Source organism: Ischnura elegans, chromosome 6 (assembly GCF_921293095.1).
Source record: "Ischnura elegans chromosome 6, ioIscEleg1.1, whole genome shotgun sequence".
Taxonomy (NCBI): Eukaryota; Metazoa; Arthropoda; class Insecta; order Odonata; family Coenagrionidae; genus Ischnura; species Ischnura elegans.
In genome coordinates this window covers 119,492,884-119,511,575 of record NC_060251.1, presented here as the reverse complement: position 1 = coordinate 119,511,575, position 18,692 = coordinate 119,492,884, and the positions used below count along the sequence as shown (strand labels likewise).

At 41.1% G+C, this 18,692-nt stretch overlaps 1 protein-coding gene across 1 annotated transcript in view; it reads right to left on the bottom strand.

Annotated features, from left to right (window-relative positions):
- The window catches only part of LOC124161468 (DNA N6-methyl adenine demethylase), a 227,554-nt gene that overhangs the window by 8,885 nt on the left and 199,977 nt on the right, over positions 1-18,692 (bottom strand). Inside the window, exons 5-10 of the mRNA XM_046537790.1 lie at positions 15,523-17,485; positions 14,532-14,707; positions 13,377-13,543; positions 12,463-12,649; positions 10,922-11,149; positions 7,184-7,338 (exon numbers count right to left, since the gene is read on the bottom strand). Of these exons, the coding sequence (XP_046393746.1) occupies positions 7,184-7,338; positions 10,922-11,149; positions 12,463-12,649; positions 13,377-13,543; positions 14,532-14,707; positions 15,523-17,485 (2,876 nt within the window). The remainder of the gene's footprint in view (positions 1-7,183; positions 7,339-10,921; positions 11,150-12,462; positions 12,650-13,376; positions 13,544-14,531; positions 14,708-15,522; positions 17,486-18,692) is intronic.

Genomic DNA, 18,692 nt, shown 5'->3' with positions numbered 1-18,692 from the left:
TCATTGCCGACAATACTGAGTGATTATGTTTCACAATTCATTTTTTATTTTTCAATTTGGCACTCCTCTTAGAATCAAATGGGTGCAATCTCGCACTCTGCACACATCTTAGGCCGTCTCTGCCACCACCTACCTCAAAGGTACATTCAAGAGTACACAATAATGAGCAGAATCAGCAGAGAGCCAAATATAAATCTCCTTGTTGATTTTGAAAAGTGCCAATGGGAAACACATTAGAGCAAATTCACAATCTCTGCATAAGATACATACATTTCTTGAATTAATTTTTTGATGAAAATGCTAAAACTTTGGAGGCGACTAAATCTGCACACTGCAAAAAATCTATTAGACCTCAATCCCTTCAGCTGTGATAGCTATACGTACGTCAATGTCTTTCAGTAGGTCTGGAAAATATTCTAAGGAAGGACTTTGTGAGGGGCATAGCTGGTAGGAGATCCTTCCACCAACCATAATGCTGAGATTTCACAAAAAGGGCCTTGGCAATTTTGGTGAACAATTAGTCAAACTTCTAATCCCCGAGTAAAATATAATAGCAGGCATAGATACATACAGAAGATTCCAGTTACATATTAGGGGCACCAGACAGTTTAAGGGTTTTCTCCGCTCGAGAAATTAATACTCAGCCCGCAAAGATAAGAAGCTCACGCATGTTTTTCCGACAGTTGCATAAATGTGTACCTATGTCCCCACAGCTGAAGGGAGATGCTATCGCAACACTTCTTGATAACTAGACAAAGATGAATGATTTACATAAAAAACCAAAAACTCCCTAAACATTATACCAACTATGAAAGCAAATTGATGGACATTGGACTTTTAATTGGGCTTAACCTTTCAAACCTTACCAATGGTGATGATATTAAAACTGTTAAAAGAGATCACCAAGGGAACGAACACTTATCTTCATTTTATTCATGGCAAAAATAGCAATCAGTTTGGAAGCCTTGAAATCCGAGGCAGAACCAAGTACATAGGTACCTAGCATAAAAATGTTCCCCCGAGGCCATATGAGCATTATTATCGTTGGAGCTGCAGAAAACATCAAAATTAGATATTTGAATAAATAAAAGACCACTTTTGAATTGATTGGTGATTTTTTTAGTTACTCATACTAACAGTTTCATCTTTAATTTTTCCTAAATTAGCCAGTGAATTTAAGATATGTAAAATATCAGAAAAATTAAATTATACACATCACTAAGATAGTATATATTCCCTATTCTATTTCTACAAAAAAATTAAAAAAGATTGAATAGCCCTTAATGTAATTAACTCGTGCACTTCTCATGCAATTATATTTAGAACAGCAACATGCTTCCAAACATTACACTACTTTGGTGACTAATGACAGATACACTGAATTAAAACACCAATAAGTCAAATTCAACACAAAGATACTGAAACACAGAGGCCATTGAATGTACTCAGAAACAGCATATTGTTCCCCATTTCTCATCCTCATTTCACAAACAGGTATTATTTAGAAGGACACATGATCATTCAGCAGCAGCAGGTAGCAAGGAGTTAAAAGTCAAAATTCCTCCGATTTCTTTAAAAAGGATTAATTCAATATATGTACATATTTTAATGACACAAAGGAAGAAAAGCCATTAATGCACCTAAATCAGCTGAATTCATCTTAAAACAACTAAATTCGCTTTCCAAAGAAGTAAAGAGTTTCTATAGGAAAAAAATGGGAACTCTTTATTATTATTATTATTGCAAAACTCAGCAATATGCACCCAGCAATACGGATAATAAAATTCATTCTTCTGTTATATTTGACTCAGTGTCATTCACAAAATCAAAAACCTAAAACTCACACATTATTTCAGGTCTACTGAGTTAAAGTTTCAAAACCTCACGGTTTTGTTTTTTTCTATCAACACCAATGTGAAGGTGTTAAAGTTATAGGCATATTATTCTTTTTTCCAGCCATATCCACTTTTAGTTATCCAGTAAACAAAGTAATAAAATAATAATGGATAAATATTTCATGCATGGCAAAACAAATCAAAAAACTTTGTGGGGCTATTGGCTGTAAAATTAATTTTTGGGAGTTTTAAGTAGACTAAATCAACAGTCGGTAAAACCATGGACATTATTCTGCAATTCTTTTATGCCAACTTCAAAGGAAAAAAATATTATTTGAGGTATTCCATAGCGTAAGGTATGTTTACATGGAGCATTTTGCAAATGCAACTGATCTGTCTCCCATCCCAAATTGGACGTCCATTGTCAATTCAAAATAGTTCTTTTCTTTTTCAACACTATCACTAAATCATCTCCTCAAATCGATCTTCTCTTTTCACCCAATGCCTCCTTTTGTTGCCACACTCTATCGCCAAAGTTTCTCCACCACATATGTAGTGCAATAGTCCAGATCAAGTAACAATTCCGTTATTTTGTTTCACGGCATACCTGTTCATATTTGCTGATGCAAAATTGACAAATTAGTGGTCATCAGTGCCACTAGCACTCTGAAAAAAATTTGTGAAAAATAGTATTCTGCATTCCCGGTAGGGCAAAATGAATTAATCTATAATTATAGCCATACCATACATCCACAATGAAATGCAAACACAAAAAAAATCAATATCTCAACCATAGTAATTGAGATACACAATGGTTTCTATCGCTATATAACAGAAGGAGTGAATTCTGCAGAGAACTCAGACTAAAATGTTGAAGGAAATATGGCAACGAAGAACTTCAACCTCCTCCTCATCTGTATCCTAATCATCTGCCAGAAAACCGCATGCCTACAATTATTTAATTAACCATAACCCTGCATTACCCGAAACTAAACCACGCACAAGTCCTATGGGTGCTACAGAGGGGAACAGTACTTCCAGGACTTAACCTAGAATGCTCAAGATAACACCTTCTGATGCTTGGGTTTGCAATTGCATGCCTGGGTGTTGATACAGACAATTGACGATCGCAACACAAATATTAGGAAGAAAGAACTTGACTGGTTGACTACTAGGAAGTACTGGGAGACGTTTGCACTGATGATGAGAAAAAGCATACCAATTAAAAGATGTTGGCAACAGGCAGGCAGCATCCCTAGCATCTAAATCACATGATACTCAAAATCCTGTTCTCACTGGTGCACATGACTTGCGAAAGTTCAAGAAGTGAGCTATTCAGGCTTTAGTTTGGATTGTTCCTGCATGTATTAAGTATAATTTTCTTGAATGAAACTAGATAAATAGACATTCAAATGTCAAAAATGAGTAAATACAAGGAAATTATTTTAAAAAATTGATCAATAATAGGATTAAAAATGTATACATGCCATTCCAAAGTCAATAGCAATTGGAAATTCTGCACACCAGCTCTCATCAGACATTTCAGGACAGAACAAACTCTAGATTTTTCAAGCTAATGAGAAAATATTATAAAATTTTTACATATATATTGACAACAAAGATGGAGAGATGGTGATGGGTGAGGGTCCTTGTATTAATTAGCAAAATAAGGGTGAGCAAGGTATACTCTGCCAACCAGGTGAAAACAGTCTGCAATATACAGAGTGACAAAGGGGTGTCAAATAAACAGTCAAGTGTAAATGGAGAATACAACTGCAGTGCGCTCTTTATTAGTGTCAGGGGATTGCATAGGACGGATCATAAACAGTGCAACAATATTGTGAGTAAAGAGTGATGATACAAGCCTACGTGTGATTATGTGCCCACAGTTAACCAGAGATGGCAATCAAAACTGAACATAACTCAAACCAATAAATTATAATGGTGTCATTCCCACGATCAAAGTTAATAGACAAAAAATAGGACCCAACCCAAGGAACTGAACACTAGATCAACATAAAATGTGAGTCAAATTCTTTGGATGTAGTTCCATTTTATTTCCCTCTAAATTACAGTCCCAACGATTAAACTAAACTAGAGCTCCAGAACAAAACTAAATATGAATTACATACTGTAATGCTTGAATCGCATGCTTTACCTTCGAATGTTTTTTTGACCAACTGCTGAAGTTGGTTTTTTATGCCATTAATTGTGCTGAGGTATGATGTTTTGGTGTAGTGGTCAAAATCAAAATACATGTTACATTTTTCCCATCCATTTTTCTTGGGGTTCAAACTTAATTGGACACGGAGAAGTGTTGATTAGGTTATTTGTGACACACAAGCATTTTTTTGTCGTGTGTTAAAATTATTTCTCTAGTGAATATACTTTTGTTCTGGGTTGAAAATATGTAAACATTTTCATTTTGTTTTAAGAGCCATCCCCGCAACCAACCTAGTCACAGTGTTCACCACTTTGTGGTCACAAAGTGAATTGCAACCTGCGATAAAAAAGTGACCACATAATGTATATGTATCACAGCAGGACTAAAAGCATGAGCCAATGTTTGGCTTATTTGTTTCGTGTCTCATCACCACACAATCTCAGCAAGTAGTCCTGTTCTGCATTGGCATCTTGAGATTCCCAGGTGTAGCTTCTGCCACCATTGAAAGTTGCATCATGACCTGTGAATATGAGATCTGCTGTTTTTTTGGAAAGCTGGTGATTTTCCTCCCTAGTAGAAAAAGTGAAGCTCTTTTCCACAAAATTTATTTCCCACACCGCATGTTTCAATTCACAGAGCCATAAGAAACAAGAAAAAAGGGAGATTGTTTGTTTAAAAGTAATTAAAGAAGTACAGTGGAACCCCCATTTATCGTTCCCGTATTCATCGTTTTCCCGCATTCATCGTTCGCCGCTCCTGGTCCCAAATTAAGTTCCATAAAGACAATGTAATTTTTTCCTGCATCTATCATTCCCCGAAGTATCAATTTCCCGCATTGATCGTTTGAAGATCGCGGTCCCGTCGAATAATTTTCCTGCATTCATCGTTTGATAAAAATGAGACGAAGTGTTTACAACGTGTTATTTATGGCTAATAACAACAGATATATAGTTTGAATCTTCCCAAGGAGATTGAAATGCAATAGGGAGAAGCAGAGTGCCGTGGGATAGTTATATCAGCGCATTTCCCAAGATCCGGTATCCCCCTCCATTCAGCACTCGCCTCCCCCCAGCTGAAGCTTGCTTTCTTCTCCGAAATAAAAAAAGGACCCAGCTCGAGCAGGGATCGTATTACTATGGCCTTAGCTTCGAAAGAAAATATCAAGTTACTCCAGAACAAAAGAAGCCTTTTTCACGCCTCCGCCTTTCTCGACCGCTGACTTTTTTTTAGCTGACTTGCTTCAAAGATCCCCACCTCTGAAGTTCAACTGCTGCATGAATCACCGATTAGCCCGAAAGGTGTGTGAAAATGAATTTCGGCAATTAGTATTATACTTTTATTAGATTGAGATATTAGTGATGCGCACGTAGTTCAAAAAAGTATGATACCAAGCACGACGTATTTTAATGTTATTTAACCATTTTAAGCAAGGAAATAGTTGGAATAATACGATGGTGATTTCTGGCGAATATCGATATCCTCGCAGCTGATAGTGAGCTTCACGGCAGTTGATGCGGATTTTTTTCGAAAACAGGGCGTCTGGTTACACTTAACGAGTTATGCTTAAAGTCTCACTTGTCTGAGGTGCTAACGAAGCGATATCTTCTCAGGATATTTTGTTTCTCCCTACTAGCAATCTGAATTCATCTGCTCATCTAGAGCTACGCTACTTATTGTTAGAAATGAGTGGGTAAGTTGCCTTCTCTATAGGATAAAAAATTTCATTGCGCAGTCATATGGTCATGCTTCACCCTCTGCAGTAAGCTCTGCCTACGCCGTACGCGATAGCATTAGTGCCGAACTTCACCTCGTACGAGTGGTTCCGTACTTTCCCGGGTGGATTGACTTAAAACTAGCGAATGTTTTCTGTGTGGGTTCAATGGAGTCCGGTTTCATTTTCATTAGTTTTATTCGTATTCGTCTTCGGACCATGGCCCTTCCGAAGACACATGTGAGAACTTTAAAAGATGGACTAAAAATAATTGATGATGAAGAAAAGAATCCGGGCTAGAAATAGGTGAATATTGCAGAACGCCTCGGTATGTACGGTAGCACATGACGGCAGGGGTGGGGGTAGAGCGAGATCCCTGGTGAAAACAAGAAGTGGGATGAAGCCGAAGATCAGGTGGGCGTGCCGCTGACGATTAATGCCACATTGCCTCAATCACATTAAAAATTTAATTGCTAGAAAGGAACATTTCAAATAATAAACTATTTTTGGCCTTCTTGATCCATCTCATAACCAATCACTGCGACGGCGAAATCAGTTGTTTGAGGCATAACATGCACATTTCTCTCGTAAATACGTGTACTTGAAATGGCATTTGATGGATAAGAATTTTTACATCAGACAGAAATGCATAGTATAGCAGTGAAAATTCCGAGTGGAGTGCAAACATTTTTTAGCAAGGCGGCTTGTTCCTTTAGGATATTAGAAAGAAAGATAAATCGAATCAACAAAATGACCTAAGTGTTTCCATAAAGTAATAATATTCCTGTAATCCGCTAAAATCTCGTTTGAATCCATTAATGAATATCATAATTAGCAAAAATCCAGCGGATCCTGGGACATAGGCAACCCGGACAACCATTCCCGCATCGATCTTTTTCCCGCATTCATCGTTTTTTTCATCCATCCCCCCGAAAAACGACAGAGCGAGGTCCCACTGTAGTGATTCTCCCCATGATACTACAATAGACCCCTTAATGCTCTATGATGGATTCGGCCAATGAAATATAAGCCGACTTTGAGCACACTTACTAAATTTCAAATTTTGCTTTGTCTCTTCCAATTTGCCATAAATAATGTAATATGTACTATCCCTTTTACACATTTTTAAGACAGATACATTTACAGCAACTGATGCTCTATAAACAGAGTGCTACCACAGAAATAAAGCAGATTAAACAGATGATGGAATTTGCTTTATGATTGGTCCCCTAGAATTGATTAAACAGTGTACTTGAAACGGTGGCATAATCTAGAGCTTAGAATCTCAAAATGCAGCAGAACAGAAATACAACTGAAAACATGATTTGCAGCAAAGCCTGTTGTCATCGCAGACTGTTCCCATATTATTTGGCACAGGACTATCACATACATCTATGGTCACACGGAGAGGGGGAGGGAGGGTGAAAGCAGGTGGAGTAGGGTGGAGAGAGCGAGTGAATGCTGTGGACTCACTTGGTGAGTACCTCCACAGCGCCCGAGCGCGTCTTCGCCTCCTGGCCCTCCTTGCTGCCAAACTCGTCCGTGTCGTCCATGACGTAGAGTGGCAGCACGTGCAGCTGCTCGTCCTCTGGCTTTGCGAGACTTCTGTGCTTGGTCAGACTCACCACCTGTGCACCATGCGCATACACCCAATCACACACCACACACAAAAGCCCCGTGCGCAATGCATGCACTCGTGGGGATCATTACACACACATGTTCAGTTCAATGGGGGAAAATTCATCACCAGACTAATTTCAATGACAACTTTCTAAAGCTTAAACGGCCCATGTAAACATGGCGTTAACATTTTGGATGAACCAGTAGCTTAATAATAAAATATAGATAATGATTCTACTCTATCACCAGAAGCAAGGCTATGGCGAAAACTATTTTTCATGAGGGTTCACTCGGAGGGAAGATTGAATTTCAGGGGTACATTGAGAAGGATAGGTACACCTATGACTGTACATCCAAAATATTTTGCAGAGTTTGAACTCCTAAACCTCTCCCCCATTCCCAATGGCCTTGGCTGAAGGCCTTGTGTCGGCTAATGCATCCACGAATTTTACTCATTAATAAAGAAAGAATAGTACAGAATGCTCCACAACAAACTCAATCTCCTAATTCTCTTCCTCTGACATGGAGCCATTCATTGATGCATAACATTCTCGAATATATTAGCCTAGAGGAGTTCTGTGGCAGGAGAGACAAAGGTATAGGCTCTATTTTAGTATCAAGACGTGAGTAACTCCGAAGACATTAACAGTAAATTCAATTATGTATGTTATATGATGAGGAGAGCAAACAAGTAAAATGAGTGGCACAAAAAGTGACAAAGAACACGTAGGCAGTCCTCAAATGTCATCTAATATGTACACAATTAAGTTATGTGTGTACCAAGGGGTTACTTTCCATGGAAGTTTATAATACATTTTGTAACTGATTCCCCATCAAATGCACTAGTCAAATTTAAAATCCCAAATAAATTCAAATTTGAGAGTATGCAATTACTTCTGAATTTTGCAGGAAATATGTGATCCAAATGTCCAGAAAATATATTTCTTATAGACTCAGGGCCACTAAATATCCTTTATAATTATATATTTGAAGAATTGTGACCTCGTTCTTGCAATTACCCCACTCAGACATGTTAATTTCCAATTGGTATGGACTCCATTTTAATACAAAATCAAAGATAAATCATCTATTAAATCCCAGTAAAATAAAATTCCCATCACAACTGCCTTCACTCCTGTTCTGGGGCTGAAGCAGCCACAATAGCTTTAGCAGCAGAATAGGTACGTCATAAATTGAGCAAAGTCATTGGTTGCTGAACTATAATGTCACCAGATTACAGAATACTTTGGCAGTACTGGCAGTGAATTTTGAAATGCGTCCAGGGCTAGCTCACTCTATTCCAAGAGGTGGCACACATTGCCACGTCGTTGTTGCCACACACACACAAATACTATATTCCTATTTTTGGTGCATAAGGCAAACATAAACGGTTATTTCGTAGTTATTTGGTTCACCTCCTTATACTTTGATTGCAATGAATTCTTTAAGACCATAAAATCAGCATAACGATGGTCATTGCCCACCATGATCAGGCTAGTATTAAAAAAAATATTTTAAATGAGTCGATTGCACATTTAAAACATAATTGCTGAAAAAAATTAAATATTATTGATTATAGAAGGAGAAAAATCTTCTGAGCAGTGACCTTCAGACTTCAGTGGGCCACTAGTCTGATGACCAAGTAATGGTGCGGAGTCAATGACAATGGGTAGACAGATTTTATGATTTAAAAAAATTAATTGCAGTGAAACACGGAGGTGTTGGACCAAATAACTGCTGAATAACCATGTCTACTTGCCTTGTGCACCAAACAAATTGTAAGACCTTCAAATCGTGGAGTCAATTTTCCTAGCCACACCTCGCACACAATAAATAATTATAGACAGACTTGATTGCGCCTTGCTCTCATAAAATTTTTTTAATGGCCAACAAAAAATTAATAGATACCATCGAAAACTCTTATGAGTACAATGGTCTCAGAATGTTTCCCCACTGTAAGAACATACAAAAATCACACTTTTATCTCAGTAGGTCATCCATATATTACAAAAATTTGAAAATTTCACATCCACCTCTTTCTTTGAATCCATATCTCTAATTTACACACAAACAAGGTCCACAAATAACAGGCAGGTGAACAACACAATAGCTTCCACAATTTTGCTGGGTATTAGGTATCTTAGTCCAGCATTATCGTATGTGCTCCCACATTTATGAAAAAAAGGAAGCAGATAGGATTTCTAATTCATAATACAGGAGCCACAAAGCCTGATTTTCATCTTACAAGAAAATATCTGGAGGGAAAATTCCACAACTGCAATATATCAGTTGACAAATGTAAACTATCACCAATACACACTGGTCAATCTTTTCAGATAAATATAAAAGACAACTACAGAATCAGTTGCTTGATGAGACCAGAGATGGCAATCAAAATGTAACGGAAGTATAAAGCAATATATTTTCATTTGTTTCTTCACTGCAAGTAAAGTTAAAAGAGATGACCTAGGCGCTGAACACGGGTTAGTATCCAAATTAGAGACAAAACTACTACATGTGATAACTAAACTGAAACCAAAGATAAAACTAAACATGATTTAAATTTCAAACTATTGCACTAGTATCACATCACACTATACCTTTAAATGGTTTTGCCTCAAATCACAACCAACGTTAGTTTCTACGCTAGTAATTGCACCAAGCGATGATGTTATTCTGCACAGTGCTCTTGCGTCTGGGCATTTCCTCATCCGCTTGTTATTTTGCGGTTTAAACACAACTGTATGCAGAAGAGTTTCCAGGGGTCTGCTTTTATTCCTAGCGATTAATTTTACCCAGAGTCCAAACCAATCTCCGTCATTCACTCTTCATCAGTGATTTACTGAGGAAATTGGTTAGGATAAACCACTAGGTGAATTTAATTAATGTCGTACAAAGCTATTCCTACACCTCATATTTTCATTTTGTTTTGATTGCCATCTCTGAATGAGACACTATATGCTGAAGACTTGGAAAGCACAACTTTGACAGTGAATTTTAGATACAACTCATTGATCTAATCAATCTATTGGAGAGAATACCCTGATCACTGTCAACTGCTAAATATAGACTCACAAGAGCACAAGGGAGATAATTACGATTTGTCAACAGTTGACCTTGGTTAATGCTTTTTCGAGTGGTTCAAATTTTATTCAGTAATGTATGGATGACATAAAATTGAATCAATTTATCACAATGAAGATGAGCATTTTTAATAAAGCACTGTGAGTTCCTAAGAAATCAAAAATGATATTTTTAGAATATGAAGTCAATAAAACAAAACGTATTCAGTAAAAAAAATATATCCTAATAAAAATATAATTTTATTGTCCCCAAAATGACCTGATAGGAATACAGAAGGTTCTACTGTGTGTTTTCCACACCAAAAAGCTCTAATCTTCAAAAAAGATGGACTCAATGAAAAGAAAAGTGCATCACAAAAGACAGCTTTCTAGAAGGAAGCAATATTAAATCTAAATGTCAAATTCAGTAGCCAACTGGTTGATCATAAGATTCATAGACTCCACTAATACTTTCAACAGGGGAAAGAAGAGCTACGAGAGACTTGTAAATTCTTGGAATGGTACTCACGACAGTGCAGCCGTTGTTCATGTTGTGAAGGTCTCGATGGGCATGGGCACAGAAGTCAAAGCAAGCCGTGACACCAGAAAATGGCCGCCCAGGCTTGTAACCCAGTCTGCATTCAGACGCCTCCCGCTCAAACTGAGTCTGGTTTTTGTACGCCTCAGGAGCGATCATTCGATAAAGCGGAGCGATTAAGGTGGCCAGCACGTGCATTCTCTCCTCAACCTCTTGTTCCTGCAACAAGATTTTGCAAATATATTATGATAATTATTTATAGACACAACATTTGCCATGAATAGCTAGCAGTTACCTCAGCATTGGCACAATAATCTTTTCATGAAATTGTTACTAAAATAATCATAAAATTACAATACACAATCTAACATAACAAAAAAACATTATTCTTTCAATTATACAAAAATAATTTTCATACATTTAAAAAAATTATATGACATTATAAAATTTCTCATCCACAAATTTATCTATTGAATAGTAGCTAGTTTTAAGCGACATCTTTTTCATTTTTTTAGAGAATTTCTGGTCAGAATACCATTGATTTCTTTTCCCAAACATAGATTTTTATATCACTATTATTTTTATTTCCTGATATTCATTCCAATCTCAGAGTACATTTCATACATATATATGTATGTCATATTCACATCACACATTTTACCTTAGGCAAATATTCAAACATAAGCACAAATAGAAGTTGAAACTAAGAGAAAGGAACACAAACACATGACGATGACACAGTGTGGCGTGGAGATAGAATGAAGGCCAAAAATACATGGAAAAATTTCACTTTGAGCGGGTAATGAACCATGAACCTTCTGCTTTCCGGGCAGATGCTCAGCCCTCTTAGCTATTGAGGCTATTTCTACCTCCAATGTTTTCTGCAGAGGGTTTATGTGACCAATTCCTTCAAGCCTGAAATGCGTTTCCCAGATTAATAAATTTGTGGAAAAGAGCCATCTTGTTTCATAGACATCTAGAACAAGAATTGAGTGAATTCTGCCAATTGGAACACTTGCACTTCAAGGGCACTCAAGGGTGACTCAAGAGTAAAGCATATTTTTGGTGAGTGACTCGCAGGTAGTGTAGTGGTGTAGCTCCCACCTACACTACCTTCGTCCAGGATCCTAGTCCGTCTACAGAGTCATCTGTATGGCCATTTTCTACACTACTTCCTCACAGGGTGTAAGGAAAGGAGAATGAATTTCACCCACCGTCACTTGTAAAGGTGTGTTGAGAATAATTATTTTCGTGCATGCTAATATTATTTCTGTTCATGCAATTTTAAGGGTAGAATGTACCAGTGATATGTTTTGCTTGCTATCTATTCTATTACGACGAAATATGATGCTCATGGATTAGGATTAACATAATATAATTAAATCATCCTATATCTGCTCCAATGCACACCCTAGATAAATTACCAACAGCCGCCACTGTCTCATCTTTATCAGAACTTTGGAAGCTGATGACCATGTGATTTTGGTGGACGCAGAGTAGAAGGAAAGACAGTAATGATGCAAAACACTTACTTCGGTCCTAACAGAGAGTCTGAATTTTCGCACTGTCTTGGAGCGAGCGTATTTGCACCCATTGTAGTACATGGACCATGAGCAGCCAAAGGAAAACGACGCCCCACACGTGTCTGGATCCAAGCCTTGGCAAGCGCATGTCCTGGGCTCATTTGTGGCACAACGCCGAGTTGTAGGCAAACCAAATCTGCAGCAAAAATTGGAATAATTTCATCATTAAAATTTCACATAAAAATATTAGAACACAAAGTATGGTAGCAGTACATAAAAAGTAATTTTAACTAATGAATCGAATTTAATAACAGAGGAAATTGGTAAATTAAATTATGCAAGAGGAAATTAGTAAATAAAAATAGTTTTAGTCACTAATTTCCTAAGGATTTGCTCGACAGATATTGAGACAGAAGCTAGTGCTTCAAAAGATTCGAGTTTAATTTTTTTCCCGTGTGAGTTTTTCTTTTTATGCATCTATGTTTTATTGGCTCACTTTTGAACCATTAATATTATATGCTACATGAATTTTTTGTCCACATCAGATCCACATCACATAGTGTACATGTATATAGAATCATATATATGAATATTTTTCATGTACATTCATCTGTACATGAAAAAGATTAACAGTTTCACCATTTTTCTAGTTTTCCTCCTTAAAGGCAAAAAAAAGCACTTTGTAGTAACATGAAGAGGGATTAAAGAAAATGAATGTTGTTAGGTTTCATGGAGCTCTGCTGCATTTTCACAAATGTTTAAAGTTCAGCACTCGGCTGTGGCAATGGTACAAGACAATGAATTGATTGAAACAAAGAATAGGTGCGGGAGACCACACTTGACATTTTATCAAATTCACCTCTTTGCCCCTAGCGAGGACACAGAAACTAATATCATTTTGTAATGCATGAGCAATGGCATACCTATTAAGTTTATCCGTGAGCACAGCATAGAGTCGGTCCGCTTCGTGAGAAGGCACTCCGTCCCACGCCACCGTGGCCACTACAATCCACGCAGTGGCACATTTGTGTCCCTGTCGGTGCTTTGCAATCATCAGCACCTTTTCCTCCAGAGACGTACGCCGAAGTATCTGAAAGGCGACAAGAGTTGCATGAAACATGGAGCAACAAAGTGTACAATACTCCTTTTGGAACTCCAAGGATTGCTAAGCCTGGTGGTGGAACCTCAATGGATTTTTCCATTGTAAACAAATAAAGTCGTTGAGTAATGGAAGGAGATACTTGATAACTGTACATCAGACGCTTGAACAATACTAAGCTATTTTATTACATATCCACATGCGGTTTTTTTTAATGATGAGGTTAAACTGGTTAATATTGACAAAATATTTTTATGTTTACTGAAATAAGTCATAGCAAATTCAATAATGAACTTTTCGCTGTGCTTTTCATCCGAGCAGCAAAAGCCAATAGTATATTGGCCTGCCACACTAAAAGGGTCAATACACCATTCCCTTAATTGAACCAACAGCATTTGTGGCTTTCACAACCTATAATCTTTTTTAGGACACGTATAATTGCTCAAAGTGTATAATTTATCATTCCATTTTTGCTAAATATCATATTGATTGGCAAACATTCTATATTATTACATGATGTTTATAATTCTATTTATTATAAACATATTAATAAATTCTAATTCCTATATCAACCTCCTAAACGAATTCCACCACACATAAATTACACTTGAAATTGCAAAGAAAATGATCAAAGAGAGTTTTTCCAACTAATAAGCTTTGCAGCAAAATTTATTAAAAACCACTACGTGATCAAAGAATATAAGAGCTCTTATTTTACAGTTAAAATTATTCAGAAGCTCTGAGGTCCCATGTAGTTTTGCACTATGAATAACGCCAGCAACAATTGACATCAGTCATGATAGACATCAGTCATGATTGACACAGGTAGGGCACGACATTGATCATGATGGTCATATATACGTAGTGACTTATGATCAACAATTTCTAATTGACTCACTGAAATGAATGACATCACTGAAGCAACATACATGGCCAATCACTAATTGCAATAAGGAAATATTTCTCTAGGCTTCCTTACCCATTTTCCCATCGGGCAGCCTTGCGTGGTTTTCCCCTCTTTCCCAGTATAAACAACTTTCTCAATGCGAATGGCTTTTCCTTTGAGTCCACATCTCTCCTCCATTTCTTTCCTCAGCTCACTCAGGCTCGAAGCAGCGCCAAGGTGCGTATAGTAGGACCCAGGCTCAGGAGGACCTGCGCCAGTCAACATCATGCCATGAATATTTGGAATAATAACACAAAGCATAATAGAGACATGCAAATGGAATTGAATAATGAAACAAAAATCTAAATTAATGAATCTAAAAGCAATGAATGCAGGGATAAGATAAATGACAATGTGAATTCCAAAACATGAAGTCCATTTTCAGATGAACTCCTTAGGAAGGCAATTTGATTTAAATGAAGGTGTTCACAGCTCTTTTGGGCTTTCCTCCTCATCAGCCCATACATTTTCAGGATGAGTTTCATCTGCTGAACCTGCAAAACTGCAAACCCAACCAAACTGCTGTCTGGTAGTAAAATGGACAGAGAAAACCCTGAAGAGCTACATCTTGATTTTGAGACCTCCTACTTAATTGGAACATCTTCAAAGTTGACAAAGCCAACATTCTGGCTGTCCCCCACGAACAGATGTGTCACTTTATATCATATTCATTCACAGAAAACATCAAACAAGATCTAAGCAACAACTACAGCAGTTCTAAAAATGTTCCTCCTAAATATGTAGCAAGTGAACAAATGGAGTCTGACATTGGTGGAATTAAGTTATAATAACCATGTCTGATATTAAGTAAAAAAGTGGAGTAGCAGCAACTAGTTGAGACAATAATATGCTAGTTACCCCTTGCATTCCACATCACTATACTACCTACTGACGTTGAAGTAAATGCCTGCAGGGCAAATGCCCACATCTGGGGCATTTTTGCTAGATTTGTAAGAGCCTTCAATGCGCTACTTTCAAGGCAGAGAAGATGAATGAAGAGGAGGAGATGAATGAAAGGACTCACACTTGTCCGGAGGGAAGCAATTGCAGTCGGGCACCTCCGCTCGCACATTGTTCTTCAGCCTCTCCAGATGGTCTTGGAACTCCTTGGCCGACATTCCGCCCCCAGACGACTTGGAGTAATCGCCCTCCGCCCCAGGGGACCAATCCTCTGCCGCCTCCGTCTTGGGGGCCGGGGGCGGGGGGGCGGACGGAGGCCTCCGACAGCACTCTGCCTCCTCCTCTGCCTTCCCCTTCTCCTCCGCTGCCTCCACCTTGACTGTGGCGGGAGCCGGGGGCGGAGAGGGGCACTGCTTCACTGCCTTCAACTCATCCTCCTCCACGTACGACCCCCGCGACCCTCCGCCGCCCCCGAACGCTTCATTGCCCTCGGGGGCGAACACCGTCGCCGCCTCCACGGGCCCCCGGTGCCCCCCCTCCGTCCCCTCGTCCACAGGCGAGTGCCAGTTGGCCACCGCCCCACCCCCGGCGGGAGGCCGCTCCAAGCCGAACGCCGACCCCGCCTTGCCCTCCTTTCGACCCACCTCTGCCACGCGCACCGTCCCGGCGCCCCCGCGGCAGTGGTGCCCGGGGGACGCGGGCCCCGCCGCCTCCCAGTCCCACAGCCCACCCTCAGACGGCGCCTGAGGGGGGCCTTGCGCTAAAAAATTACTACCCTCTTCTCCCCCGCCACCCTCTTTGCCACCAGGAGACCCTCCGCCTCCGACTCCCTCCGCCGTCCCCCCCGCCTCGCCTCCTGCGCTGGGGGTGGTCCCCTGCTGCTGCTGGTCGTATTCGCCCTCCTGCCTCTCCTCCGTGGGGGGCCGGGCGCGGGACATCCCCGCCGTCGCCTCCTCCAACTGCCGCTGCAGCTCCAGCTGCGTGAGGTGCAGGTCGTGGTACATCTGCTGCTGCGCCTGCAGCTGCCGCTCCATCCGCGCCAGGTCCTCGCCCCGCGCCTCTCCCGCGCCCTCCACCTCCCCTGCCGCACCCGCGTGCGGCTGCTGCTGGTGGGTTGCCGCCACGGGCGAGGAGCCTTCTGGCTGCTGCTGCTGTTGGCCGTAGTGCTCCTGCTGATGGTGGTGAGTGCTCATGTGCTCATTCAACTCCTGCTTGCTCGTCATCATCACGTTCTTGAGTCGCGGCGCCGCGGGGTGGTGGTAGCCGCTGCTGCCCCACCCGCCGCCCCCGGGGGCGTCGTAGGGCCCGCCGCCCCACCACCCCCGCCCCTCGCCCTTCTCCTTGCCTCCTGCCTCCCCTGTATCCCCGACAACCGAGATCCTCCCTGGGTACCCACTAGAGCTCAGTGAACTCCGCTGGGGATGTGGAACTGGGTACCCAGGCAACCCGTTTGGGTGACCGGTCAGGCCATTGTTCACTCCGTTGCCGCCCTCCGCGCCTCCGTTGTACCCCTTGCCCACCACCGAGCCGTCGCCACCGCTCTCGTAGGCGGCGTCCGGCGAGGACCCCGCCCCGGGCGCCGGGCCCCGCTCCCGGGACCCGTAGCCGCCCCCGTTCACGTACGGCGGAGAGCCGTACGACGCGTCCTCCCGGACCCCGTTGACGCCGTTGACGGCGGCGGCGGCGCCGGGAGACGCCTGCTGCCCGGAGTATCGAGAGGAAGACGAGTAGGAAGGGGGTCGGGAGTCGTGGAAGGTCTGCTGGTCGTACTGGTAGGAGGTTGGGTATCCGGGGGCCGGGGGGGCGTAGGGCTGCGGCCCCGCCTCCAGGAAGGAGGAGGCGGCCGATGAAGACGAGGCAGAGGAAGATCGCTGCTGGGAGAAGTCCGCGCTCTGGAGGCCGAACTGGGGGTGGGGTGGGGGCGGGAGCGGAGGCCACTGCCCCCCGCCCCCGTTCACCGCCTCCGACTGCCACAGCGACGACGCGCCGAAGCGGTGGTGCGGCTGCTGGGACGGGAACGGCTGCTGCTGCTGCTGATCGGGTGCGGGCGACGGAGCGCCATAGAACATGGAGGACGGAGGCGCCGCCTGTGACGGAGAGGGGAGAGCGATCCATTATGCTCGGCACAACACTCACGCCGTCGTCGAGGGAAACGACACCGCGAACAGGACAAGAGGTATTATAATTAATGGAGGGTGAGGGCTTCACATTAAATGCGCGCGCCGTCACCCATCGCGCATTTAATGTGATTACAAAAGTATCCATTGGAATCGCTGACGGACAGAGCGATCCGAAAATTGCGAAGAAATAAGCAATAATTAGTGTTTTTTAACCGAAATTAACATTCCATATGATACGATCTATCCATTTAATTACTTTTCATCGCGATATCCACACTTAATTTACACTTTAACGATTTTACGATTTAACACTTAACGACCGACCAAGGTTAATAAAATAATGTGGAAATTACCATTTGTGTTTTAATCATTGATATAGCAATATTCCACAAAATTAAGCCTGAAAGGATTTTATACGTTTTCATCGCGATTTTAAATATTAAATATGAATGGATCGCTCTCACCTCACCGCCGCGCTTCGGACGTTTTTTGAAAGTCGATTAAAATATGTCATTAGCGGCAAAAGAAGATCAAACTTGCACGAGGTCCTCCTCCATGAAGTGCCCCACTCACCGAATGCGTGCAATGGATGCGCTATCGTCGCAGTCGATCCATTCATCAGGGGTCACATGATATCATCATGCCAATTTTGGCTGAAAGCGCAAAAGTAGTAAAGCGCTCTTGCTCATATTTTTCCTTCATTAATTCCGGGGAGAATTGCAACTTTTTCCTAGTTCCAGCCGTATATTTCGACTGCAACTTACTCAAACCTTGCCTCTGGATATGAAGATGCTTATAACCATAAACATTACTCACACTCACATAACTAGAAAGTCACTATTGGAAGAAAGACAATATTGGAAAGATTAATTTTGGAGACCATAGCTCTGCATGGGCTGTAGCACCGAATATGATGTCCTCGAAGTATTCTTTCTCTCAGACTTAATCACAAATTTGTTTCACTGGATGGGAGCTTTAGCCTCATCATGGTCAGCTTTAGCCTGATCCTAGGCCTAGGTCCTAGGTCCGCGAGGATACCTCCGAGTATCCATGTACTCACTCAAAGTTACTAATAATTTCTAATACAGAACATAATCCTATTTGAAGAGATTACCGTGGCTCTCATATTAGCAGTATTTGGTAGAACAAATTACGAATTTGTCTCGAGAAAAAT